General features: G+C 34.6%; 1 protein-coding gene and 1 long non-coding RNA gene across 3 annotated transcripts in view; one reads left to right on the top strand and one right to left on the bottom strand.

The window, feature by feature from the left end:
• Positions 1 to 1165: 1165 nt before the first annotated feature.
• The window catches only part of Slc30a5 (solute carrier family 30 member 5), a 35179-nt gene continuing 8471 nt past the window's right edge, over positions 1166 to 27873 (bottom strand). The window contains exons 4-17 of one of the 2 annotated variants that reach the window (XR_005727910.2): positions 27775 to 27860; positions 23139 to 23226; positions 19943 to 20030; positions 18863 to 18939; positions 17890 to 18060; positions 16717 to 17005; positions 16335 to 16543; positions 15591 to 15748; positions 13722 to 13851; positions 9469 to 9670; positions 7311 to 7537; positions 7136 to 7190; positions 3490 to 3618; positions 1878 to 2027 (exon numbers count right to left, since the gene is read on the bottom strand). Coding sequence is in view for 1 of the 2 variants with exons in the window: in XM_005319541.5 (XP_005319598.2) it covers positions 1857 to 2027; positions 3490 to 3618; positions 7311 to 7537; positions 9469 to 9670; positions 13722 to 13851; positions 15591 to 15748; positions 16335 to 16543; positions 16717 to 17005; positions 17890 to 18060; positions 18863 to 18939; positions 19943 to 20030; positions 23139 to 23226; positions 27775 to 27860 (2025 nt within the window). In the remaining variant the exon portion in view is untranslated. Of the gene's footprint in view, positions 2028 to 3489; positions 3619 to 7135; positions 7191 to 7310; positions 7538 to 9468; positions 9671 to 13721; positions 13852 to 15590; positions 15749 to 16334; positions 16544 to 16716; positions 17006 to 17889; positions 18061 to 18862; positions 18940 to 19942; positions 20031 to 23138; positions 23227 to 27774; positions 27861 to 27873 lie in introns of both variants that reach the window. The other variant, XM_005319541.5, reaches the window with a different exon arrangement.
• Positions 14130 to 15672, top strand: LOC144365009 (uncharacterized). The gene is made up of 2 exons (XR_013423260.1): positions 14130 to 14168; positions 15058 to 15672. It is a non-coding gene; the product is annotated as an uncharacterized LOC144365009 (long non-coding RNA).

Consider the following 27873-nt stretch of genomic DNA (forward strand, 5'->3'; position numbering starts at 1 on the left):
TTATTTTTTAAAAATATTTTCTTAGTTGTTGATGGACTTTATTATCTTTTTATTTTTATGTGGTGCTGAGGATCGAACCCAGTGCCTCATGCATGGTAAGCAAGCACGCTACCACTGAGCCACAACCCCAGCCCTTAAATTTTTTTATTTTAAAAAATCTTAATGTATAAAAATTGCATTAAAACATCAATGTGCAATTATTTTTCCCACCACTCAAAAATTTTAATATGAACTGAAGATTCTGGACCAAAAAAATGTGCAAAGAGAAGACATGGAATATAAAAATAACTTATAGCAAATTTCTAAAATTCCTCACATATTAAAATTAGTAAGACAAAAATATCATTTACAGTACATGTTTGCCATTATAATATATAAGAAAATAGTACCCATATTAAATTTATGCTACTTTTCAAAATTCCTAGCATAAGAATGAAACTATTCAGATGCTTATAAATAGATATTCAAAAGTTTCTTTGGGATAACATTCTTTGGTATTCATAAAACAGCATATATTATATATTTATTATAAAGTCTTTTTGGATGATATATCCATTTAAAATTTGAAATGAAAATATAATTAGATATCATTATTCAAAGTAATTATATGTCAGTTTGATTTCATGCTGTCTAAATGTTTACGGACAAATTTTACTTATTAAACCCCGAAATAACTATTTTTTGTTTATTTCTTTTTCTTTTTGGTACCAGGGATTGAACTCAGGGGCACTTGACAACTGAGCCACATTCCTAGTCCTATTTCTGTATTTTATTTAGAGACAGGGTCTCATTGAGTTGCAAAGCACTTTGCTGAGTTGCTGAGGCTGGCTTTGGACTCGCAACCCTCCTATCTCAGCCACCTGAGTCCCTGGGATTACAGGGGCTAATGTGTGTCACCACGCTCGACTTGATTATTTCTTACTTAGCTACATGTTCCAGAAATTAGAAAAAAGTTATATCCAAAGGCAGAGAATTCAACTCTGAGTTGGTAATCATTCTCTTAACTGGCTTTTCTACAACATATGGAGGCAAATGAGAAGTTGAAAAGCCTAGGATTGCTTGGATACCAGTGTGATAAACAGCTTGGAATGCCAAATGCATAATAAGAAATGGAATATTCTACTCTGGAGAAAGATGACAAGTAAATGAAAAACATGGACACAACTTAGTATTAAAGTTTTTTACCCTAATAAATTAATTATTCATTTGCAAATATTACCAAAAGTAAAAAAATTTATTTTACAGAGTGGTTGGTTTTGTAATACATCAAAAACTGCAAAGTTATCCTTCCCTATTCTCACTGCTTATCTCAAATCAGTGGCTGAAGTTTCTTCTAAATAATTTAGTTTACATTTAAAGTGGCAATACAGATTTTACTTTTAAGTTATAATTAGAAACCAGTTTTATATACAGAAAATCCATAAATATAGAATTTTTATTCCTATTTTATCCTCAGGCTATGCAAAAATTGACTAAAAACTTTTCATTTGGGTCTTTGTAATAAACATGTAAATACATATTTACAATGGAGATGCTTTCTGATAGAAAGTAAACATACAGAAGTAATTTTGGTCTTCACTAGAATCCATCATTACGTGTCCATTTTTGAAGACGATGCAGTACGTCATGTTCCCTCAAATTTTAAATTGCTCTCATAATTCAAATATGGTAATTATTTTTCTTATACCATTATGCTTCATTCTGTATTTAAATATTCTTTAAGAAAGATTCCTTGATCCAACAGTAGGGAGCTTTAAAAGTTTTTGTACAATTATGTGCAATTTTTGTCCTTCTGGCAATATTATAAATAGTGTCATTTAATCATTGTCATTTCCCAGGGATAATTCCCGATTATCTTACATGATATAAGTACCATCTTTGCAGTATTTCAGGGACTCCATTTGTTTTGTCATAGCCAGAACATCATGAAATCCAGTACTCAGGCCAGACATGTGTTGAAAGTATGCCTCTTTTTCCACTTGAATTGTTAAATTGTTTACTCCAGCATCTTTAAGTATTCCTGTAACCTGTTTCAAAAATCCAGACATTTGAAAGCATTTAAAGTATTTAATCTTTACATAAAGTATTACATCTTTACATCTTACATAATTAATATATTTTTTATAGTTATAGATAATCTAAGATTAAACCCTCAGAGAAATGTTTATTATCTAGTTAAAATGTTAGATAGATCTGTGGGTCTGTGGCTGTGGCTCAGTGGTGGAGTGCTTGCCTCGCATGTGTCAGGCACTAGGTTTTTATTCTCAGCACCGCATAAAAATAAAAATACACAGGGCTGGGGATGTGGCTCAAGCGGTAGCGTGCTTGCCTGGCATGCGTGCGGCCCGGGTTCAATCCTCAGCACCACATACAAACAAAGATGTTGTGTTTGCCAAAAACAAAAAATATTAAAAATTCTCTCACCTTAAAAAAAAAATACACAAAAGTATTGTGTCAATCTGTAACTAAAAATAAAATAAAAAAAGTTAGATACATCTGTAAGAAGGTCATTAAATTACTGACCTGACATTTAAAGTAGAAAATAAGAACAGCTAAGGTTTCCATATGTTGCATCTACCATAGGGCCACAGGAATTTTTCTTTTTTTTTTTTTTTTCTTTTTGGTGGTACTGAGGATTGAACCTAGGGCCTTAACACATGCCCAGGCAAGTGCTCTACCACTGAGCCACATCTCCAACCCTTGGGGCTGTTTTGATCCTGCCTAAGTCTGCTGGGCACAAATAACCCAGCTGCTACAAAGCCTTGTAGGTTCAAACAACAACTCTTAATTCCTGAACTATCACTGGCACTCTACACACACTTCCCGGGAACACATTCCCTCCACTGGGCTCCGCGTGTCAATTTTCTTGGAACCCTGCGAGAACTCAATGGAACTCCAAAGTAGTGGGTCCGGCAGGATCCGCCCTAATCCCGGAGCCGCCCTATTCCTAGCAGGATCCGCCCTACTCCTGGAGCAGGGTCACCTTTCAACCATTCCCTCTGGCAAAATGCCAGGCGTCATTCTACTAAACTGTGGCTCTCAACAAGATCCTTTATCTCCAAACATAGCATATACCCTGCCAACCTGGTTATTACTAATTTAGGGCATATTTACAATAATTTATTTCTTGATAACCTACTGGGAACCAAGATGGATCATAAATGAAATTTTTTTGGTAATACTAGGGATTGAACCTAGGCCTTTGTACATGATAGGCAAGCACTCTATCACTAAGCAATAATGGTAGTCCTTTTTTCCCATTATTTTATTTTGAGACAAGTTCTTGCTAAGTTGCCCAGGCTGGCCTTCAACTTGCAGTTTTCCTACTTCATCCTCCTGAGTAGTTGGGACTACAGGCATGCACTACCATGCCTGGCTAAGATTAATATTTTTGAGGAGTAAATAACTACTGAGCCACATAACAGAGGTGTGCAATTTTATGTATAAATCATCTCAACTGAAATTACTAAAACAAAAGAATACTATTACCTGCTGTACTATTCTTTGTTCCATCACATCAGATGTCACCTGTATATGAATTGTTCCCGCCACAATGCTCGCAGAATGACGCCAAAAATGAGGGTCTCGGTATGATATTAATCCTTCAATTTTCTGTATCTGTCAAATCAAAGGAGAGGTGATATAAATGGTCTCAAAGACTAATTTGTTTATTTATTTATATTTAATTTTTTAGTACCAAGGATTGAACCAAGGAATGTTTAAACACCAAGCCACATTCTCAGCCATTTTTTTCTATTTTATTAAAGACAGGGGCTTGCTGAGTTGCTTAGGGTCTTGTTAAGTTGCTGAGGCTGGCTTTCAACTCACAATCTTCCTGCCTCAGCCTCCAGAGTTGCTGGGATTACAGGCATGTTCCACCACACCCAGCTAAGGCTAATTTATTTAAAATGGGATGTTCTCTGCTATAAATCAAACATAGATTCCTGGGTCTAGAATCATTATGCTGATTAAAAAAAAAAAAAAAAAAGAAGAAAATGGTATTAGGGATAGGCCAGAAGTAGTAAGGTGCATAAGGATAGCTAGCTTGAAGTAAAGGTATCTTTATATAACATGTACTTTGCCTATTCTAAACATTATCTGAATATGTTCAATGAAATACACAGTTCAGTTACACTGATACATACATATACACATTATTTGTTATATAGAGCTAACATATTCAAAAGTTTCTTCCATGTTCAACAATAGAGGATTGGTTATATAAATAGTACAGAGTCATTAAAAATGTATTAGAGGGCTGGGGTTGTGGCTTGGTGGTAGAGCACTTGTCTAGCATGGGTAAAAAAAAGTTATTATAAAAAATCTATTAGAATATTATCCAATCTAACATACTTAAATAGAGAAAATTTTACAAAAAAAAAAAAAAAGAAGAAAACGGTATTAGGGATAGGCCAGAAGTAGTAAGGTGCAGAACAGTTTTTGCTCTATTTATTTATTTATTTATTTATTATACCTTTATTTATTTATTTTTATGTGATGTTGGAGATCAAACAGTGCCTCATACTTGCAAGGCAAGCGCTCTACCGCTGAGCCACAATCTCAGCCCGCTCTTTTTATTTTTGAAATATTTTTATATAGAAAAACAACTTGGAAAAATATTTCTTCCCAGGTGGTAAAATTTATGTGATTTTCTTTTTTGTACTTTTCTTTATTTTGAAGTTTTCTGTAATGGATATATATTATCTTTGAAATAAAAAATACTTTTCATTTTATTTTATTTTATCTTAGGTACTAGGGATTGAACCCAAGGGTACTTCACCAGTGAGCTACATCCCCAGCACTTTTCATTTCTTATTTTGAGACAGGGTCTTGCTAAGTTGCTTATAGCTTCACTAAATTGGCTTCAACTTTGGAATCCTCTTGCCTCAGCCTCCCAAACTGCTGGGATTACAGGTGTGTGCCACATGCCTAGCTGAAATAAAAAATACTTTAAAAAGTAGAATGTATTATGAGAAAGGGAGAAAACTTGACTAACTTAATTTTTTTTTTTAAGAGAGAGAGAGAGAATTTTTTTAATATTTATTTTTTAGTTTTTCGGCAGACACAACATCTTGGTTTGTATGTGGTGCTGAGGATCAAACCCGGGCCGCACGCACGCTAGGCGAGCACGCTACTGCTTGAGCCACATCCCCAGCCCCTTGACTAACTTAATTTGTGAAAAGTGGGTTAAGATGCTATAGTTTATGTGGGCTGGGGTTGTGGCTCAGTGGTAGAATGCTTGTCCAGCATGTGTGAGGCACAGGGTTTGACCATCAGCACAGTGTAAACATAAACAAAATAAAGCCATGGTGTCCACCTTACAACTAAAAAAAAAAAAAAAGATGCTATAGTTTATGTCTTTTTCTCTTTCTTTGAAGTGCTAGGGATTGAACCCAGGGCTTTGCATATGCAGGCTACCACTGAGCTTAGTTATGTCCTAGTGCAAGAGGCTAAAGAGGCTAGTTTATACATTCAGAATTCTGGGACCAGGGGTATGGCTCAGTGGTACAATATGTGTCTAGTTTTCAAAGCCCTGAATTTGATATCCAACACAAACACACAACAAAATAAAATCACAAAATCAACTTTTTTCTTTCTTTCTTTTTTTAATATTTACTTTTTTGGTTGTACACAATAACTTTATTTTAATATTTATTTTTGTGAGGTGCTGAGGATCGAACCCAGGGCCTTGCACATGTTAGGCAAGAGCTCTACCGCTGAGCCACAATCTCAGCCCTCAACTTTTCCTTTTTAAAAGATTGGCTTTTATGTCAGTCTCTAGTAAAGAAACTCATTCCATAACATACTTTATGGACAACACTATGTTCCACAATTTCTATGCCAACCCCAATTTCTTTAATTTGATATGGCAAACCACAAAGTGAATAAACATTGTTGTATTTGTTTTTACTAGGAATTGTCTATATCCCCAGTCTATTTTTCTATAAAACTGTTTTTTTCTTGATTTAAAGGAATATGAATAGTAAGTCTTTGTATTTTTATATGTACTTCAAACATTTCCTCTTGATCTGCCATTTGTATTTCATGTTCATTAAGGGACTCTTTCTCTAACTAGCAATTTTCAATTTGTTAAATGTGTAGATCCCTGCCTTACTTTTTAGCTTCTGGTTTCACTTTAAGGTTATAAAAGCTTTTCAGGGGTGGGGGCTGAGGTTGTGGCTCAGCAGTAGAGCACTCGCCTTGCATGTGCAAGACCCTGGGTTCGATCCTCAACACCACGTAAAAATAAATAAGTGAAATAAAGGTATTGTGTCCAACTACAACTAAAAAATAAATATTTAAAAAAAAGCCTTTCCCTTCCTTTGGGACTATAAAAATATACTTTTTGAGCTTGGCTTGGGATATAGCTCAATAGTAGAGTGCTTACCTAGTGAGCTTTAGGCCTTGGGTTTAACCCCTAGTATCACCAAAAAAAAAAAAGCTTCTATTTTATTTCAGCAATTTTATAATTTTTTGTCATTTATACATTTAATCTGTTGGAAATATATTTTTATAGTATGGAATGGAGGTATAACTTTCTTTTCTACGAAGTAGAAATGTAATTAATTCAAAGCAGATCAATTCCTTCTCCTCACAGATCTGAAATGACATCTTTGGTGTACATTGAATTTCATAAGTTTCTGGGTCTGTTTCTAGACAAACTATTAATTAATTAATTAATTAATTTATTTTAAAGAGACAGAGAGAGAGAGGAGAGAGAATTTTTAAATATTTATTTTTCAGTTTTCGGTGGACACAACATCTTTATTTTTATGTGGTGCTGAGGATCAAAACCAGCGCCCCACGCATGCCAGGCGAGCACGTTACAGCTTGAGCCACATCCCCAGCCCCGATAAACGATTATTTTAAAAAATAATTCATTTGCTTTCTTCTTGTTAAGGACAAAACTGTTAAGTTTTATATGTTAATGTATAACTTTATAATAATAAAACAGGAACCTATTAAACTAATTAGTTAATTCTAAAAATTATGTATGCTTCTTTATACTCAAAAACTAACTCTTCCAAATTTCAAAATAATACTGGATTGTCTAGTCCCACAAATAAAAAGCAAAACAAAATTCCAATGTGAGGCAACTGAATTGAGTTTTAAACAACAACAAAAAAATAAATACCTTTATAATATAGTATCCCCATCCAAGAACATGTCTCTGTCTCTTTATTTGGTTCCTGTTTTATATCCATTAAGTAAAAAAAAAAATTTATTTGCACATTTCTTGTCAGTCAACTTACTCATTTTTAAATGCTACTTTAAAAGAAAAACAACAGTAAAGAAATTACATACAGTACCTTTTCTAAGGCAATATGTAATTCTTTTTCACATTCTGGTGGTAGTCTCAGAAGGAGAACTTGACAGGCATCTTTAATCAGTGGGACAACACTGAGAAATATTAATACAGCAATAAAAAGAGAACAGAGGGGATCGGCAATGAACCATCCAAACTGTTCTATAAGAATTGTGGATACAATCACACCAATACTGCCAAGAGTATCTGCCAAAACATGTAGAAATACACCTACAAAGAAAATATATAAAAACATTATAAATAAAAGTATCTAATTTAGCTTTTTAAATCCATCTTACCGATATTGCTGGGTACCTACTAGGCATCACCACTTTGCTAGTGGTACTTCAAAAGGACATGGTTAGGGCTGGGGTTGTGGCTCAGTGGTAGAGTGCTTGCTTCACATGTGTGGGGAACTGGGTTTGATCCTCAGCACCACGTAAATAAATAAAATAAAGGTATTATGTTCACCTACAACTAAAAATTAAAAAAAAAAAAAAAAAAGGGACATGGTTACTGTCCTCAGGGAATTTAATGTACTGTAAAAAGGTAAGGACAGGGCTGGGACTGTGGCTCAGTGGTAGCGCACTTGCCTGGCATGTGTGAGGCACTGGGTTTGATTCTCAGCACCACATATAAATAAATAAAAAAAAATCTATCAACAACTAAGAAAAAAAAATTAGAAAAAAAAAAAGGTAAAGGCTACTAGGACACAGTGTGGTTAAGTTTTAATAAGTTGATATACTTTATTTGGGAAGGCTTCCTAAAAAATCATGCTTGAGCCAAGTTTTGACGTATAATAATTTAAAAGTAGACATTATGAACAAATACATATGTATATATATTTGTTGGTGTTAGCAATCAAACCCAGGACCTCGTACATGCTAGATAAGTGCTCCACCACTGAGCTACACTCCCAGGCCCTTGATTTTCACTTTCTAAAAAATCTATTTATTGTGGTAAGAACAGTTAACATAATAACTACCCTCAACCAAATTTTAATAGCATAATACATCACTGTTGCCTAGAGGTATGTTATACAAATAATCTCATAAACGTATACATCTTATTAACTGAAACTTTATGCCTGTTGACTAGCAACTTTATATCTCTTCCTAGTCACCACTGTTCTATGAATATCATCACATGTAAGTGGAATCACACAGGAACAGTTTTTCTGTGATTGGCTTCTTTCACTTAGCATAGTATCCTCAAGACATGTTGCTGTATATTACAGAATCTCCTTACTTTTTTAAAAAGAATTTCTTTTACACAATAGCTTTATTCTGTTTGTTTATTTATTTATTTATGTGGTACTAAGGTTTGAACCCAATGCCTTACACATGCTAGGTGAGCACTCTACCACTGAGCCAAAACCCTAGCCCCAGAATTTTCTTATTTTTTAAAAAAGATGAACAATATTCCATTTTAATTAAACAAACGTGACTTTTCTTTTTTTATGGGTGGGCAATACTGGGATTGAACCCAGGGCCTGGAATATACTAGCCAAATGCTCTATCACTGAGCTACAATCCAGTCCTTTTTAAAATTTTTTTGTGGTACTGGGGATTGATCCCAGTGCTTTGTGCATGTGAGAAAATCACTCTACCAATTGAGCTATATCCCCAGCCCCCCTTTATTTTTATTTGAGATGGGATCTCACTGAATTGTGTAGCCTAGCCTTGAACTTTCGATTTTACTGCCTCAATCTCTTAAATAGCTGAGATTAAAGGTGTGTACCACCATACCTGGTCAAATAGCAGTGTTTTCTACTGAAGGTAACTTAAGATTTTTTAATTTTAATTTTTAAATTAATTATTATTATTTTTTAGCACTGTGGTTGAACTGAGGGGCACTGAGTTACATACCTAGCCCTATGTTCCTAGTTCTTTTATTTAAAGTTTTTTTTTTTTTTTTTTTTTGAGACAGGGTCTTACTAAATTGCTGAGACTGGCCTCAAACTCACAATTTTCCTTGCCTCAGTCTCTAGAGTAGCTGGTATTGCTACAGGGGAACACCAATGTGTCCTGCTCAGACTTTTTTTTAGCCAGATTGCTCTAAAAATAACAGAGTCCTATAGGGTCAATAGTGAATAAAAATAAGCACAAAATATCAATTCAGAACACAAGTGAAAGGTAGGAGAGTATTTCATAAGGACTTACCTCTCATGTTAGCATTCATGCCCCCACCTGCAGATCCATGGCTGTGACCATGCCCATGGTCACTGTGTCCGTGCATATGATGCGAATGGCTGTGATCAGATGAGTGACAGCTTCCTTGAGAAGCTCCATGGCTGTGGTTATGGGCATGGCTAAAGGCACAGATACCAATAAGGTTTACTATCAGCCCTCCAACTGAGACTGGCTAGCAAAAGGGAGGAAAGAAATCCTTTAAATTTGTAAAATCAAAAGAAACTTGTTATAAAAGCTATTATATGTCTACATATTACAGTTTTGAAAATATTTACAGTAAAACTTAAGTATAACTTAAGTCCAAATGTTAAAAATGTGAATTTTAGAATATTTTGGAAGAATCATTCTTTCAGACACCAAACAAAACTGACAAGTAGAGGGACTGGATTTACTTTAAACAAGTCATTAAAGAATGATATGTAATTTGTTCACGGCTTATGCACATGTAAATAAACAGCACAAAGTTTTGTTTAAATAAAGAGTTGGAAAAGAATGTTTACTAGGAGAGGTATATACTATATTTGAAATCTTATTTATATTACTATATAAATTTTAACAATTTATATGACAATGATTGTAAATTATTAACTGATTCCAAATAAATATCATCTTTCTGTGCCTTTATAGTAAATTTTCTGAAATACAAAAGATACAATGAAAAAGCAAATATACGGTAGCAATCTCCTAATAAAATGTATGAAATTATCTTGATCCAATGGTGCCACAATAATACTCCAAAGTATAAACAAAGCTACTAATCTTTGATTATTCTCTTATGATTCTGAACAGTAGCTAAGGATGTTATTTAATTTACATGTGTCTACAATTTTTCCTTTAGAGAAATTAATTTATTAAAGGATAATATAAAATTGAGGGAGACAAATAATTTAAACTATATTTCTGTATTTCAAGGCAGTAAGAAAAGAGATTTATTTTAGTGAATATGTTTAAAGCTTATCTGCTCCTTCCTGTGATTCAGACCATTTGTCTGCCAGATTTTTTTTTCTTAAATATTTTTTAGTTGGACACAAAATCTTTATTTCATTTTTATGTGGTGCTGAGAATCGAACCCAGTGCCTCATGCATGTAAGGCCAGCGCGCTACCACTTGAGCCACATCCCCAGCCCCTGCCAGATTTTTTTTTTTAATTAAAAAAAAATTTACTGGGGATTAAATCCAGGGGTGCTTTACCACTGAGTTATATCCTCAGTTCTTTTTCTTTTTTTAAAATTTTATGTTTATTTATGTGTGGTGCTGAGGATCAAACCCAGTGCCTCACATGTGCTAGGCAAGCACTTTACCACTGAGCTACAACCCTGGCCCCCCAGTCCTTTTTGTTTTGAGATGGTGTTTTGCTAAATTGCTGAGAATGGCCTCAAACTTGCAATCCTCTTGCCTCAGCCTCCTGAGTTATACGTGTGTGCCACTGTGCCCAGCTGTCTGCCAGATTTTAAAATTTCTGTGGGCTGGAGATGTGGCTCAAGCGGTAACGCGCTCGCCTGGCATGCATGGGGCGCTGGGTTCGATCCTCAGCACCACATAAAATAAAATAAAGATGTTGTGTCCACCGAAAACTGAAAAATAAATATTAAAAAATATTCTCTCTCTTGCTCTCTATCTCCTTCTTGCTCTCTTTAAAAAAAAAAAATTCTGTTAGCCTTATAAGCTTGCAGGTAGTTAATTGAGTTTGAATGAAACCAAATACTGCTTACAAAAACCCCATTATCGACTGTGGAACCAACCCAGATGCCCTTCAATAGATGAATGGATAAAAAAAATGTGGCATCTATACACAATGGAGTACTATGCAGCAATAAAAAATGACAAAATCATAGAATTTGCAGGGAAATGGATGGCACTAGAGCAGATTATGCTTAGTGAAGCTAGTCAATCCCTAAAAAACAAATACCAAATGTCTTCTTTGATATAATGAGAGCAACTATGAACAGAGCAAGGAGGAAGAGCAGGAAGAAAAGACTAACATTAAACAGAGTCATGAGATAGGAGGGAAAGGGAGAGAAAAGGGAAACTGCATGGAAATGAAAGGAGACCCTCATTGCTATACAAAATTACATATAAGAGGTTGTGAGGGGAATGGGAAAATAAACAAGGAGAGTAATGAATTATAGTAGATGGGGTAGAGAGAGAAGATGGGAGGGGAGGGGACGGGGGATAGGAAAGGTAGCAGAATACAACAATTACTAATTGGGCATTATGTAAAATTGTGGATGTGTAACCGACGTGATTCTGCAATCTGCATTTGGGGTAAAATTTGGAGTTCATAACCCACTTCAATCTAATGTATGAAATATGATATGTCAAGAGCTTTGTAATGTTGTGAACAACCAATAAAAAAAATTAAAAATTAAAAAAAAAAAACCCCATTATCTCATAAATACTCCTTTTCCTCTACTGAGAAACACCTCATTTTTTTTTTTAAAGAGAGAGTGAGAGAGGAGAGAGAGTGAAAGAGAATTTTTAATATTTATTTATTTTTTTTAGTTCTCGTTGGACACAACATCTTTGTTGGTATGTGGTGCTGAGGATCGAACCTGGGCTGCACGCATGCCAGGCAAGCGCGCTACCGCTTGAGCCACATCCCCAGCCCAACACCTCATTTTTATATATTTCATCAGGAAAAAAAATGTAGTAGAAAGTGATAGTCCTTCTATGATTCTACCCTCCAGAACTACAGTCTCTTCTTTCTAAGAGAATAGTACTTCTTATATTATTTTGTAATTTTTTGGGGAGGGTATTGGAGATTGAACCCACAGGTGTTTTGTTACTGAGCTATATCCCCAGCCCTTTTTTGGGGGGTAATTTAACCCAGAGGTGCTTAACCACTGAGCTACATCCCCAGCCATTTTTTGTATTTCATTTAGAGGCAAGGTGTCACTGAGTTGCTTAGGGCCTCACTAAATTGCTGAGGCTGGCTTTGAAATAGCAATCCTCCTGCTTCACCCTCCCCAGCTGCTGGGATCAGGTGTGTGCCACTGCTCCCAGAGGCTCCCCAGCCCTTTTTATTTTGAGAAAAGGTCTTGGCTAAGTTGCTGAGGCTGGCCTCAAAGTTGCAATCCTCCTGCTTTAGACTAGGATCACAGGCATGAGTCACTGTACTTGGTTGCTGTGTTTTTTATTTAGTACATCTTGAAAATGTTTTTCATGCAAATATATATCTCATTCTTAGAGAATGAAGGGAAGAGAGGGATTAATGGAAAATATACTACCAGAGAGACATACAAGCATAATCTTGAGGGATGCTGCAGGCAGAAGTGAGGATAGGGTGTGCCAACTATAAGAAATGCTACATATAATGTTTGGAGGTACAAAGAGAACATTAAACATTTCTATGGTACTGATATAATTTGTAGAGTAAAACCTTTAAAATTTTAATATTTTTCTGATTTCATTTCTAATGTTGTACAAATTTCCTCAGGTATTTAAAAATACATCTTTAGCTGGGTGTGGTAGTGCATACCTATAATCCCAGCAAGTCAGGGGGCTAAGGCAGAAGGATCACAAGTTCGAGGCCAGCCTCAGCAACTTAGTGAGGCCTTAGGAAACTCAGTGAGACTCTGTCTCAAAATTTAAAAATGTTGGGGAGGTAGCTCAGTGATAAAGTACCCCTGGGTTTAATCCTCAGTATCCAAACAAAACAAAACAAAACAAAACAAACAAAACAACTTTAAGCCAAAATTAACTCAGAAATAAACCAATGTTTTACAATGTAATCTAGTATTTTGACTACTAAAATATTCAGAGAAAAGAATTATTTCCAAGAATCATCAGTATAAATGTAAACACAGTAGTCTTTCCTTATTCTTGGGAGGTGTTTCAAGGCCCCCAGTCAATGCCTGAAGCTGCAGACAGTAATAAACTCACATATACTATGCTTTTTCCTATATATTTATACCTTTTATAAAATTTAATTTATAAATTATGCATAGTAAGAGCTTAACAACAATAACTAATAATAAAATAGGACAATTATAAAAATGTAATAAAACATTTAAAACTTTGGAATTAATCTATGGAATATTTAGTATTTTCAGACCATGAAACTACAGAAAGTGAAACCTTGAGCAATGACTATATAGCAAGAAAGGAAGTTATATTGATTTAAACAAAAATTAAAACTTCTTAGGTTAAAGATAACAAATAGTTACACTCCAACACAGAAAAACTTTAAGTATAAATTCAAATAGGAAAAGAAAAAGACTTACTGTTAACATGTTTGTGTCTAATTCTGGAGGATCAATTAATCTAGCTACTGACTCCATAAACACAAAAAAAGCTATTACTATCAGAAAAAGTCCATTAATAAATCCAGAGAGGATTTCTATTCGGCCGTACCTAAAAACATAGAAAATTTTTTAGACAAGGAAAATGACAAGTATTTTTAAAGTACAAATATTATTAATTTATAAGTTAAGAAACAAGTCCAGATTTTCAACTAATTAATAAATAATAATAGAAAAATTACCAAGATTTAAAAAATCATAAAAGTCCTTTGATACATATATCTTTTGAAATTTTATATAGTTAAAGTCCTTCTTTAGTACCCTGATTATAAAAGTCTTTATTTATTTATTTATTTATTTATTTATTTATTTATTTATTTATTTATTTTTCAGCACTGGGAATTGAATCCAGGGACCCAGGCATGCTAGGTAAGCACTCTATAGCTGAGCTACAGCTCCAGTCCTTTTTTTTTTTTTTCTTTTAAAGAGAGAGTGAGAGAGGGGGGAGAGAGAGAGAGAGAGAGAATTTTTAATATTTATTTTTTAGTTCTCGGCGGACACAACATCTTTGTTGGTATGTGGTGCTGAGGATCGAACCCGGGCCGCACGCATGCCAGGCGAGCGCGCTACCGCTTGAGCCACATCGCCAGCCCCAGTCCTTTTATTTATTTATTTTTTTTTGAGAATTTTTTTTTTCCAAAAATTTTTTTTATTGGTTGTTCACAACATTAGAAAGCTCTTGATCATATTTCATACATTAGACTGAAGTGGGTTATGAACTCCAAATTTTACCCCAAATGCAGATTGCAGAATCACGTCGGTTACACATCCACAATTTTACATAATGCCCAATTAGTAATTGTTGTATTCTGCTATCTTTCCTATCCCCTACTATCCCCCCTCCCCTTCCCTCCCATCTTCTCTCTCTACCCCATCTACTGTAATTCATTACTCTCCTTGTTTATTTTCCCATTTCCCTCACAACCTCTTATATGTAATTTTGTATAGCAATGAGGGTCTCCCTTGATGCAGGCTCTTGCTATGTTGCCCAGGCTGGCCTTGAACTTGGGATCCTCCTGCCTTAGCCTCCTGAGTAGTGGGAATTACAGATATGCACAATTGTACTTGGCTGCCTTTCCTAATTTCTTAACAAGAAGTTATTTCCTTTCCCATAAACCCTTGATGTACTCTGTTATGACAAACAGATTCTCTTTGTACCAAAATTATTTGTAGCTTGCAAAATATAAAGTTTAAAACTGAATTTATTAATTTAGAGTAGATCTTTTTTTTTTTGAATTTTTTAATATTTATTTTTCAGTTTTCGGCGGACACAACATCTTTGTTTTGTATGTGGTGCTGAGGATCGAACCCGGGCCGCACGCATGCCAGGCGAGTGCACTACTGCTTGAGCCACATCCCCAGCCTAATTTAGAGTAGATCTTATCAAAATACCTTATACAAAAGTAATTTTGATAATGTAAATTATTTAACTAAGGAAAGGATTTTTCCCATGAGGCCATTTCAAATTTTGAATGATCTTTTTAACAACAAATATGTGAATGTCATGCATAGTCCACTGCTTCAAAGAAACATGTTGGGCAAACATCTAAAGATTTTAACTTTCTCACTGCCTATAAAAAAAGAATTTGTTAAGGAGTGTAAACTTGAGCTCACTGACATTTTGTATTTATCAAATGCTTAGTTCACATCCTCTTTCATCTACTTCAAACTAGAAGAAAAATAAATTCCTGAAAATTATTATATTAAAAGTAATATAATTTTATTACCCTAAGATGGAATGTTTACTTAGATTTTTTTCATTGTACTGTATTACCTTGACACTGTACCTACCCGTAGGAGAAAATCCGAGTTGCTTTCCATCGACTCATTAGGGCAGCAAAAAGTCCCATAACCAAAGCAGAGCAGTCAAAAAGCATGTGAAATCCATCTGATATCAGACCCAGACTATTGGTCAACACACCGTAGAATAATTCCACAAAGGTAAAAAGCTAAAAAAAAGTAAACAAAACAAAACAAAACCCAGAAAGAGTATGTTGGGAATATATTTCAACAGAGATTGATCAGAATTTATTTATGAGGATTTTTAACCTTTAATTACCAAAATCATCTATGAAGATCTGCTTAAACTCTGCATCTTCAGTCATTTAACTGCCACTTATACAAGAAACCTCATTTCATATAAATTCTAAGAAGCTAAGCTAAATCAGATATATCCATCTTATAATCTATTAGAGATAGTTTTTATTTATATGTCTATAAAAATCAATAAACAAGGCTCTAAAATATTAGCACAACTGGTGGTCTTAGTGATATACTATAAAGAGGAGATTAAACTGCTTTAAAAACTACTGTATTTACTGATTTGAAATAGCATACAAAACAATGCTTCCACAATTCCTCAAAAATTATTTACTAAGGTAATTTGAATGATTCTTGATCTTGCTATTACTCAAAATGTAAATTTTAGCTCATCTCTAATTATTTAAAATTTGGGAAGTTCTAAAATTAAACAACTTTGCCAAAATTAAAATTATTGAGCTTTTAAGATATGACACTAATATTTAAAAATCTTACCAGATTCAAGCACAAGAAGTAAAAGATTTGCCTAGAATCACTCTCCTCAAGAATTTGTTTTAGTGATTCCTTAATAAACCTAGGGATCGATTGAGAGCTATGCTGAAAAGCATCACCCATGAAGTTATAAAGAGGCGTTCCTTCAGGAGAATATCCAATAAGGGTACCTTTCTGTCCTCTTTTAGAGGGAGATGATAAGATGTTGGCAGCTACGAAGAAAAAAATGTATATATTACAGAAACTTTCAAAGTTCAAGCTACCAAAACCAAACATATTAACTGTCAGAAAGTACTGAAATGCAAGCAGTGAACAAATTTCCAAATTAAGTAAATGACTTTAACACTAATGAAAATAATGTTAAAACAAAAGGAAAAATGCTTACATAAAATGAAGAACATAGCGCTCACTACCACTCCTCCAGACAGGACGTGTTCGGTGCTCTCCTGGTGTGCTGCTTTGTTCATAGCCCGAAGCTGGTCTGTTATTGGATGTGTCCAAAAATTTCCAAAAAGGAGAGCACTAATAAAAATGGGAAAGGACCCATAACGAGCACATTTGGAAACTTCCATTTTGACTGAACAAATGGAATCCACATAGAAGTCCAGGATCATGACGAAAAAGATAACCGTTATGAAAGGCATAATGAGGGAAAACCAAGACTCAACTTTACTCTGGGGAAAAAAAGAAAAGAGTCAATACTAAGTGCACATTAAGTTCATATTTCACACGATGCTATAAAATATTTTTGTTAATCCTTATATGTATAAACAGACTCAATATGATTCATAAAATGCCAACTTAGTATATCTAAGAGCTATAAACAATTGGTACATCTCCCCAGTATTCTCCTGTGTGTGTATGTATGTGTGTATGTGTGTGTATGTGTGAATGTACGTATGTGATACACACACATTTATTTTTTGTACCAAGGACTAAACCCAGATCTCTTAACCACTGAGTCACATCTCCAGCTCTCTTTATTTTATTTTTTTTGAGAGAGAGAGAGAGAGAGACAGAGAGAGAGAGAGAGAGATTTTAATATTTACTTTTCAGTTTTCGGTGGACACAACATTTTTATTTTATGTGGTGCTGAGGATTGAACCCAGAGCCCCATGCATGCCAGGTGAGCGTGTTACTGCTTCAGCCACATCCCCAGCCCTCTCTTCATTTTTTTATCTTGACAGGGTCTTGCTAGGTTGCTTAGGGCCTTACTAAGTTGTTAAGGCTAACTTGCAAACCTCTTGCCTAAAAAAATATATTGTTTAATAATTTTATAACTTTTTGTCAGTTGACTGACAATCCTTGAACCTAATTGTTATTTCTTCCACTGATTTGTTTGGGCCATAGGAAGATGAGGGATCTGTAAATGTAATAATGTTTTGCCCGTATTTTTATAAGCAATAACATTAATTCCAAATTTAAAAAACTACCAAGAAAAAAATAACAATAATTTAAGCTACTTTCAACCTCATATTATACTAAAATACAATATCCTGGGCTAAAACTTGTAAGTAATAGCAATTTATTTTAATTACCAAAAAATTATTGTTCTTACCTCAGTCGTCACAGAAAGAACAATGACCCATGGGCACAAGAGAAACACAGAAAGAAGCTGGGATAAAGCCTGAAGACGTTTGGCACCACCAATATCTATAGAGAGCTTTCTGGAAGCTGTATGAAAACCAACTTTGCAACACAAAGCCAGTACTAGCAGCAGTACTCCACCCTATGAGTAAAATTAGGTAAGTGTTATTGGAAACACACAGTCTAATATTCAATCCTAAATATACATTGAAGAAGTGGAACCAGTATGTTTTTCCTATATTCCCAATTACCTAACTACTTAAATGGAAGGCAATATTGTAATTTAACCAGTAATCAAAAAAACATTTATCTTTGTAGTGCTGGGGATTCTAACCCAGGGCCTTATACATATTAGGGAAGCATTCTATTACTGAACTCTACACCCTGGTTATTTATTTTATCTTATTTGGAGATTATTGGGGACTGAACCCAGGGGGACTCTATAACTGAGCCACATCCCCAGTCCTTTTAATTTTTTTCCTTTTAGACAGGGTCTCATTAAATTGCAGAGGCTTGGCATCTAACTTGCGATCCTCCTGCCTCAGCCTCTGGAGTTGCTGGGATAACAAGCATAAGCCGTCACACTCAACCCTGATAACTTATTTTAAATGCTTTTTTTGGTGATATTGGGGATTGAACCCAGTGCCTCACAAGGGCTAGGCCAGCACTCTACTACTGAGCTTTATCCCCTGCCCCTTAAACGCACTTTTTTAAAAAAAAAAAATTTAAATATTTATTTATTTATTTATTTATTTTAGTTTTTGGTGGACACACATCTTTGTTTGTATGTGGCGCTGAGGATCAAACCTGGGCCGCACACATGCCAGGTGAGCACGCTACCGCTTGAGCCACAACCCCAGCCCCTTAAACGCACTTTTAAAGTTTTAGTTGCTATGACTTTTCAAAATCTTTTGATCACATTAACAACAAAGAAAGGAACATACCTTATGATCTGCCACACCTAAGAAGGCAATGGCTGTATAAAGCATGTGAGTTAGAGCACTGTCATGATGTCCTTCGGCTAAGGGAGTTGGAGTAAAGAAAAAATTCTAAATATTAACTCTTCAAAGCATGAAGTCCTTTTGAAATTTTAGCTACATTATTGTTCAGAATACAGACTAGTCTGGGTATCACCTGACTACCCTCAATAACATGTTTCTCTTAAAAACAAAACAGCCTAAAATTCAGTTCTAGGAAATAATTAATAATGGAATGTGTTTCTTTTGTTGTTTCCAAAATAATTATAATAGTGCTTAGGATACAGAGGCTAAATTTTAGTTGACCTCCAAAGATAGGTGTGTATGTACTATAAGTAGGACAAAGGAACCATTCCTGTCCTTTGAATTAAAGTTGTACATTTAGACTAACATATAAAATTAGTCTTGAATCTGCCTTCGAAGTCTTTGACCACATTAGAACCACAATAAGCAGTAAGCAAAAGGGGATGAGTAGGAGACATTGTATCACAAGCATTCTGGAGCTTTTTCAAAGTGCTACCCTCTCTCGCAGTCACAAAGTAAATTATTATTAGTTTACTAATAAGATTTAGGGCAGTGAGTATGAGTAACCAGAAGAACCAAAATGGGTGCTATGAGTCCTGCTGAATGGATTGGGCAATGGCATGGGGATAGGAAAGAACAGGACTTAAAATAAAATGAGTAGACATATTTGACTGGAAAGGTGGGTTTATACAAGAGAAGAGTGGGAGCTGAGTTAGCAATAATAATTTACAGCAAGAGAGTAAAAATCAGATAATGGAATTTAAATGATTTTTTTAGCATAATATTCTTTCAGTGTCTATTTCAGAAAATTGTGGCTATGTAGAAAATATTGAGGGGTATAAGATATTTAGAATGAATTTATTCACTTTTTGAATATTGATTCAGGATGTCTATATTAATCTGTGAAAGTGTCAAATCATGATTGATCAGTTTAACTCATTCATCTCTTTTTCATTCTGCCAGTCTTCTATTTTCTTAAATAAGTTTAAGATTTTTTAACTCCAATCTACTGCAAAAGGATACGGTGTTCAGCCATTTTAGCCATGAGATCATCATTGTCGAAAAGCAATAAACAGATCACAGCAATTATGAAAAAAGCAGCTCCTCTTGTCTGAAAATAAAAAAATAAAAAGGATGGCTATTTTGGAGGGTTGATTCTTAAAATCACTATACAAATGCTAACAAAATATGTTTTTAAAAATCAACATTTAAATAACAATATCTGACATTAAGGCCCTTAAATAAGTTTACAGTATTAATAGTAAAGTATAAGGAATAAAATGATTTAAGAAATTCTGCAGAATATATATTTTTTATTACCAGGAACTGATCCCAGGAGTGCTTAAACACTGAGCCACATCCCTAACTCTTTTAATTTTTTTTTAATATTTATTTTTTTTAGTTTTAGGTGGACACACTATCTTTATTTTTACTTTTATGTGGTGCTGAGAATCAAACCCCAGTGCCCCCCACATGCCAGGCGAGCGCGCTACCACTTGAGCCACATTCCCAGTCCCTCTTTTAATTTTGAGACATGGTCTTGCTAAGTTGTTTAAGGCCTTGAGAGAAGTTGGTGGGTCTGGCTTTGAATTCATCATCCTTCTGCCTCAGCCTCTTGAGTCAACAGGATTACAAGCATGTGCTACCACGCCTCGGTTCCTGCAGAATGTTTTAAGGTTATTTAAGACATATAATATTGACAAATTTGATTATTTCCTTGCTAATATGGCTAGGCATGTTAATATGAACAAAATATTAATGTTTATAAACTCAAACTTCCTCAATGTTACTTTACTTGAGTGAAAAGCCCCAATCAGCTATGGAATAATTAACAGGGAGTTACTGTCCTGCATACATGTAAAGAATAGAAAACATTATAGTTACTACCATTCCTCTAAGGAAGAAGAACCATGAGGCTATGTTAAGAAAATTAGCAAAGTCATTTCTAAGGTCTAATAAGGATGTAAAAAACTGATAAACTTTTTTTTTTGTGGCATTGGGGCTTGTGAACCCAGGGCCTCATGCATGCTAGGCAAGTGCTGGACCATGGAACTACTTTCTCAGCTCCTGAAAAACTTTATGTTCTCATTTCAGGGAAAGGATTTTGATGAAAGGAAATTATAGAAAGGATACAATGGCCTAGTTGATGTAAATATTTCATAATGTCAGGTATAAAAATGATCTAAAATATCATTACTATACATTTGATATTTACAGGTACTTTCTGCATAATATGCATACTTATATGTAATATTTCATATATTTATATGTGAGTATAAATACTTATGAAAATATAACACAATATTTATAGTAAATAAAGTTTTAAAATGAAAAGTTAAAATACTATCCTATTCATATGATTGACCACTATACTTGATAAATTTTCAGTGTGGTAGGCATTATGTCAAAACAGAGTATATATTAAAAAACATACAATTTAAAAGTTCTTAAAGTTTCATTGAATTAGGATATGGTAACATCAAGAACACTCAAATAGAGAAAATATACTTTAATCTTATGTTAACAAAGAGGGCAGCTGAGAATTCTGTAGTGCTTCAGAATCTTAATTATATATTTATATAATCAATGAGTCCTAGACAGATGCTCTGATTTCATTACTAATACTAATGAGAGGATATGTAAGATAAGATCTACACTCTCATTTCACTTCTGTTAGTGCTACCAAACTTTTTTTTTTTTTTTAGTGTTTTAAAGTCATTTGTATTCTTTGGTGAGCTGTTTTTCCGCTGCTCTTTGCTCATTTCTGTTGAGGAACTTAAGCATTTTCCTTAACTGATATGAGTGATTTATATTTTAAAATAAATATAAAACTTTTATTTGTAGTAATTTTTTCACATTTTACTGCTGCATTATAATTATACATAATAGTGCGATTTGTTCTTACATATTTGTATATGCACACAATATAATTTGATAAATTTTGTTTCTAAGTACCTCCCTTCCTCCTCTGCTTGGTCTCCTTTCTCTATTCCACTGAGAAATGATCCCTGAAAACAGTTTTTATTTGTGGTAATTTTTATGGTTAAGTTTTCCTCCACTGCTTTTATGCTTGGAGAGTTCTTCTTCAACCATAAGTTATTCTTATGTTTTTATAAATATCTTTTTTTTAAAGCACGATATTCTTCAATTCACTTAAATTTTATCTTGGAGTACTCTGTTAGTGAGGGGGAATGATTAAAGAGTGGCCTAGGGGAGCTGGGGTTGGGGCTCAGTGGTAGAACACTCACTTAGCATGGGTGAGGCACTGGATTCCATCCTCAGCACCACATGAAGATAAATAAATAATGGTATTGTGTCCATCTACAACTGAAACATATTTGTTAAAAAAAAAAAAAGAATGGCCTAGGTTTTCACACTAATGATCTAATTTGAAATCTACACTCTGGGCACTCTTTGCTGTACTTGGCATGTTACTTTGTTCCCTTTATTATTTTATTTATCTTCCTCTACTCCACTCATATGTGATTACCATTATATTTGATAAATGAACATAAACTTAACTGGAAAGTCCCTTTCAGAGCACAGTTATACCTTGTCTTTATTTCTTCTTTCCTGTGTGTCCAGGACAATATACCATGCACAGGAAATTTTTAATTTGGTAATACAGAAACATTATAGCTTTAACAGTTTGAAATTATAGATTGGTAACTCACTTTACCAAAAAGGATAATACTTGAATTACTTAACAGGGATCCTAACTGTCAAAATGTTGGACAAATCTTCATCAGACTTTAAATACAAGTTTATAGGTATTTTCCAAAAATGATTATCAGGGTTAAGAACAAGGTGGGGGAAAGAGATCTTTGTGGTTTTATGTCAGCTCTGTATCTTGGTTGTGATGGTAGCCACATGAATCTCTATATACATATTCAAGTGTACATAAAACCGATAAATCTTGATAAGATCTCTGGATTGTACCAACATCAATTTGCTGGCTTTTGATAGTGTATTTTTGTTAGGTAAGAAGTTAATCTCTGGGGGAAACTGATTGAAAGGTAGAATCTCTGCTTTTCTTTGAACTTTCTAGGAATCTAATCCTTTCAAAATAAACACAAGAAAAATGTTTTTGTAAGAAAAATGTAAAAAACAAAACCAACATAAAACAGTAAAATATATGATTTTTTGTTTTGTTTTTTGCTTTGGATAATATTTTACAACAATACTTTAATTTATGAGTAACTGATAATGGAAAATCTACCTTTGCTGGTCCTCCTCCAGAACTAGTGAATAATACACTGAGTAGTGAGATAACAACAATATCACTGTGTTCAAATAGCAGCAAAGTCCTATGGAAAAAAGATATCATTTATGAAATGTATCTAACCTTTATCAGGAAGCATCATCTAGAGTACAAGAAAAGAAAATAAGTATTTCCCTTGATTTCACAAAAACATACACATTATGAGAAGAGTAAGTAGGTACATTGCTGTGGAAAACGTTTTGATATTATCTACCTTTGAAAGGCTAACACTACAAATATCCAACAAGACCACTCCTAATGTTAATCATATGGATTTCTTGTATGTGTATATCAAGAAATACTTGAGATTGCTCATATCAGCACTGTTTGCAATAGGTCCAAAGGGCAAACAATCCACTAATCCATTTACCCACTAATAAAAGCATAACTAGAGTATTTCCATTCAGTAAATTATTACACGGAGTATGAATGAATGAAATCTTATTGATACATGAAATACTGAAGTATATACTTTTTTTGCGGGGGGGTGGGGTGGGGGGGTGGGTGGGTGGTGTAGGTGGGTACTGGAGATTGAACCCAGGGCTGCTTAACCACTGAGCCACATCCCCAGCCCTTTTTATTTTTCTATTCTGAGACAAGGCCCTGCTTAGGGCCCTCAGTAAGTTGCTGAGGTTGGCTTCCAACTTGCAATCCTCCTGCCTCGGCCTCCTGAGTCCTGCTTAGGGCCCTTAGTAAGTTGCTGAGGTTGGCTTCCAACTTGCAACCCTCCTGCCTCGGCCTCCTGAGTCCCTGGAATTACAGATGTGTGCCACCGTGCCTGGTTAAGGTGTACACTTTTATTTTTTTGGAAACAAGATCTCACTGTGTTACCCAGGTTGGCTTTGAACTCCTGGGCTCAAGTTATTCTTTTGTCTCAACTTCCCAAGTAGGTGGGACTACCAGTGTTTGTTACAACCAGCCCTGAAGTGTACACTTTGAAAAGGTGAATTTTAGGCTGGACTTATAGCTCAGCTGGACTAGCACATGTGAGGCATTGGGTTTGATCTTTAGCACCACATAAGCAAATAATGTCCATCTATGATTAAAAGAATTTTAAAAAAATTGTATACTGAGGGCTGGGGATGTGGCTCAAGCGGTAGCACGCTCGTTTGGCATGCGTGCGGCCCAGGTTCGATCCTCAGCACCACATACCAACAAAGATGTTGTGTCTGCCGATAACTAAAAAAATTAAAAAAAAAAAAATTGTATACTGAGTTGGGCACAATGGTGCACGCCTATAATCTCAGAGGTTTGGGAAGCTGAGGCAGGAGGATTCCAAGTTCAAAGCCAGCTTCAGCAACTGAGCAAGGCCCTAAGCAACTGGGAAAATAAATAAATAAATAAAATATAAAAAGATCTGTGGCTGTGGCTCAGCGGTTGAGTACCTCTTGGTTCAATCCCCAGTACCGCCCCCCCCAAAGTGGGTGTGTGTATGTGTATAAAAAAAAAAAATATATATATATATTTATACACACATATATAATCAACACTGAATGGGAGAAGCATGTTGCAGAAAAATACATGCAATGTAATTCCATTTATATAAAGTAATAAAGTAAAAAACTTTGCAAAGTTAAACACTAAAAGAAAGAGGGAGGGGCTGGAGATGTGGCTCGCCTGGCATGCCTGCGGCCGGGGTTTCATCCTCAGCACCACATATAAACAAAGATGTTGTGTCTGCCGAAAACTAAAAAATAAATATTAAAAAATAAATAAATAAAAGAAAGGGAGGAAAAGAAAGAGAGAGAAAAAAAAGAAAACTACAAAAAGTGGACAGTAATAAAAACAAAACCTAAGATATTGGTTATATCTAAAGGCAGGAAAAGGAGGAGATATAATCAGGAGAGTCACAGGGCTCCAAAGGTATTAATAAGGCTTTATTTTGGGGGCTGAGTGTTAAGATACATGCATATCATTTTATTATTCTTCAAATATATTTTTATCTATATTTATTCTTCTTATGTGGAAATACTTCTTTTAAAAAAATAGAAATCATTATCACTATTCATAAGGAGACTTTTCTAAATAGTAATTATTTCATCTGCTTATTAATGTTTTCAATTTTTCTCTTTACCTAAAAATCTGTAATGAGAGCACACTGATGATAATCTTAGCTGTATTAAAATTTGGAAATTTAAGAAAATAAATGTCAACAGTAATACTAACCTAAAATTAGATAGACTATAAAACATGAAAGGAATCTTTCTTTCTTTCTTTTTTTGGAGGCACGGGGGATTGACTCCATCACTGAGCTGTGTCACCAGTCCTTATTTTGTTTTTGTTTTTTATATATATATATATATATATATATATATTTTTTTTTTTTTTTTTTTTAGTTTTCAGCGGACACAACATCTTTGTTTATATGTGGTGCTGAGGATCGGATCCCGGCCGCATGCATGCCAGGCAAGCAGGCTACCACTTGAGCCACATCCCCAGCCCATCAGTCCTTATTTTGAGACAAATTTTGGTAAGTTGCTCAGTCTGGCCTTGAACTTGGAATCCTCCTGCTTCAGCCTCCCCAATGGCTGGGATTACAGGCATGTGCTACCATATTTATTTATTTATTTTAAAGAGAGAGAGAATTTTTAATTTTTTAATTTATTTTTAAAATATTTATTTATTTATTTTTAGTTATCGGCAGACACAACATCTTTGTTGGTATGTGGTGCTGAGGATCGAACCCGGGCCGCACGCATGCCAGATGAGCGCGCTACCGCTTGAGCCACATCCCCAGCCCCTGTGCTACCATATTTAGCTTGAAAGGAGTCTTTCTCATCAAGTAATTGCATGATGGTTTTAGTCAAAGAATAAGAGGAAGAGTGTTGTTGGTGGTAGAGTTACAAGAGTAGGAGGTAGATGACTAAAGAATGAGCCAAGTAAGAGTTTAAGTTATTTCCCCTTTCCTTCCCTTTCTTAATATATAGAGACAGTGATTTAACAGCATATGAATTAAATAATAACTTTGTGAATAATAAATTTAAAATCTTACAAATGATAAGCAACAGTACCATTCAATTATATTCAAGAACAAATTGAAAAAGTTATACCCAGAATGAGAAATTTTGCCAGCTTTCCCAACCCTCCAGGATGCTATTGCAGTTGTGGACAGAGATATGACATTTGGATTTAACATTCTCTGCAGCTGACAAAGCACAGAGCAAAACACCCAAAGGGACCCAGAAGCTATTCGAGGGAAAAAAACTTTACACAAAGCATTTCTCATTCATGACCTTCCTCTCTGTTCACACTACTACTCTGAGTGAAAGCCTTTAAAATATCCTTCATTTTTTACTCCTCACCTATTGTCCTCACACTCCCCCTCATCATTGGCAAGTAAACAAAACCCTTTAGAAACAGAAAAAATATTGAAAGAAGCCTTACATACAGTTTCATATTCTATTAAGTGTCCTTAGGTATTTCTTTTCTAAACTGGCTCATGTGCACACAAAAGATTACATACATCTACGGGAACATGAAATGGGAGTAGTCTACCTAATTTACCACCTTTAAGCTGATGACTGATACACTATTTCAAAATATTTGTTTATAAGTGACTTGCTGAATTGGGCCAAAAAATTAGATGAAGGAGAATGAAGGGAAGAGAGGGGGTATGAGACTAGGAAAGATAATAGAATGAATTAGACATGACTTTCCTATGTTCACATATGAATACATGACCAGTGTAATTAATTCAACATTATATACAACCAGAAGAATGGGAAACTGTATTCCATGTAAGTATAATATATCAAAATATGCTAGGCATGGAGGTGCACACCTGTAATCCCAGCGGCTTCAGGAGGCTAAGCCAGGAGGATCGCTAGTTCAAAGCCAGCCTCAGCAGCTTATAGAAGCCCTAAGCAAATGAGTGAGACCCTGTCTCTAAATAAAATACAAAAAAGGACTGGTGATGTGGCTCAGTGGTTAAGCACCCCTGAGTTCAATCCTTGGTTTTAAAAAAAAGAAAAAAAAAATTCTACTGGCATGTATAACTAAAAAGAACAAATAAAAACAACAACAAGAAGCCAGACACAGTGGCATAAGCCTGTAATCCCAGCATATAAGGACACTGAAGCAGTATTGCAAATTCTAGGCTAGTCTCAACAATTTAGTGAGCCCCTGTTTTTAAAAAAAAGGGCTGGGCTAGGAGCGTAGCTCAATGGTAAATCACCCTTGGGTTAAATTCCCAGTGCACACACACAGACACACAAATGCTTTTAAGTACTTGGGTTTCTCCTTATTGGTTGATTTTATTTACCATTACAGACCTTTTAGCCTCCAAATTATCAAGTAAAAGGATCACTAACAAGTGATTTAAAAAAAAAAAAAGCCACTTATGATAAACATTTTCTGAAACTCCTTGGATGCTAACTAGTAAAATATCTATGATAGATCATGAACATTATAGTATTCCCCAAAGAACTAATCCACAAACCAGAGGTTCTCTCTCTTTGTTGAATTCTATGCAAAACTATAGAAGTAATAGAAATATTTGTACAAATAAATATTTGACAGGAAATAAAATGGAACAAAATTAACATTCAAAATGAGGAAATATAAACAAACATTCTAAATATGCATTTTTATTTACCTTAGTGGTCCACAGAGAGTAAGGCCAAAAAACCACAAGAGTGAAATTATACATCCAGCTACTGCATGTTTAAATATTTTGATCCACTATAAATAGAAA

This window comes from Ictidomys tridecemlineatus, chromosome 1 (assembly GCF_052094955.1).
Source record: "Ictidomys tridecemlineatus isolate mIctTri1 chromosome 1, mIctTri1.hap1, whole genome shotgun sequence".
Lineage (NCBI taxonomy): Eukaryota > Metazoa > Chordata > Mammalia > Rodentia > Sciuridae > Ictidomys > Ictidomys tridecemlineatus.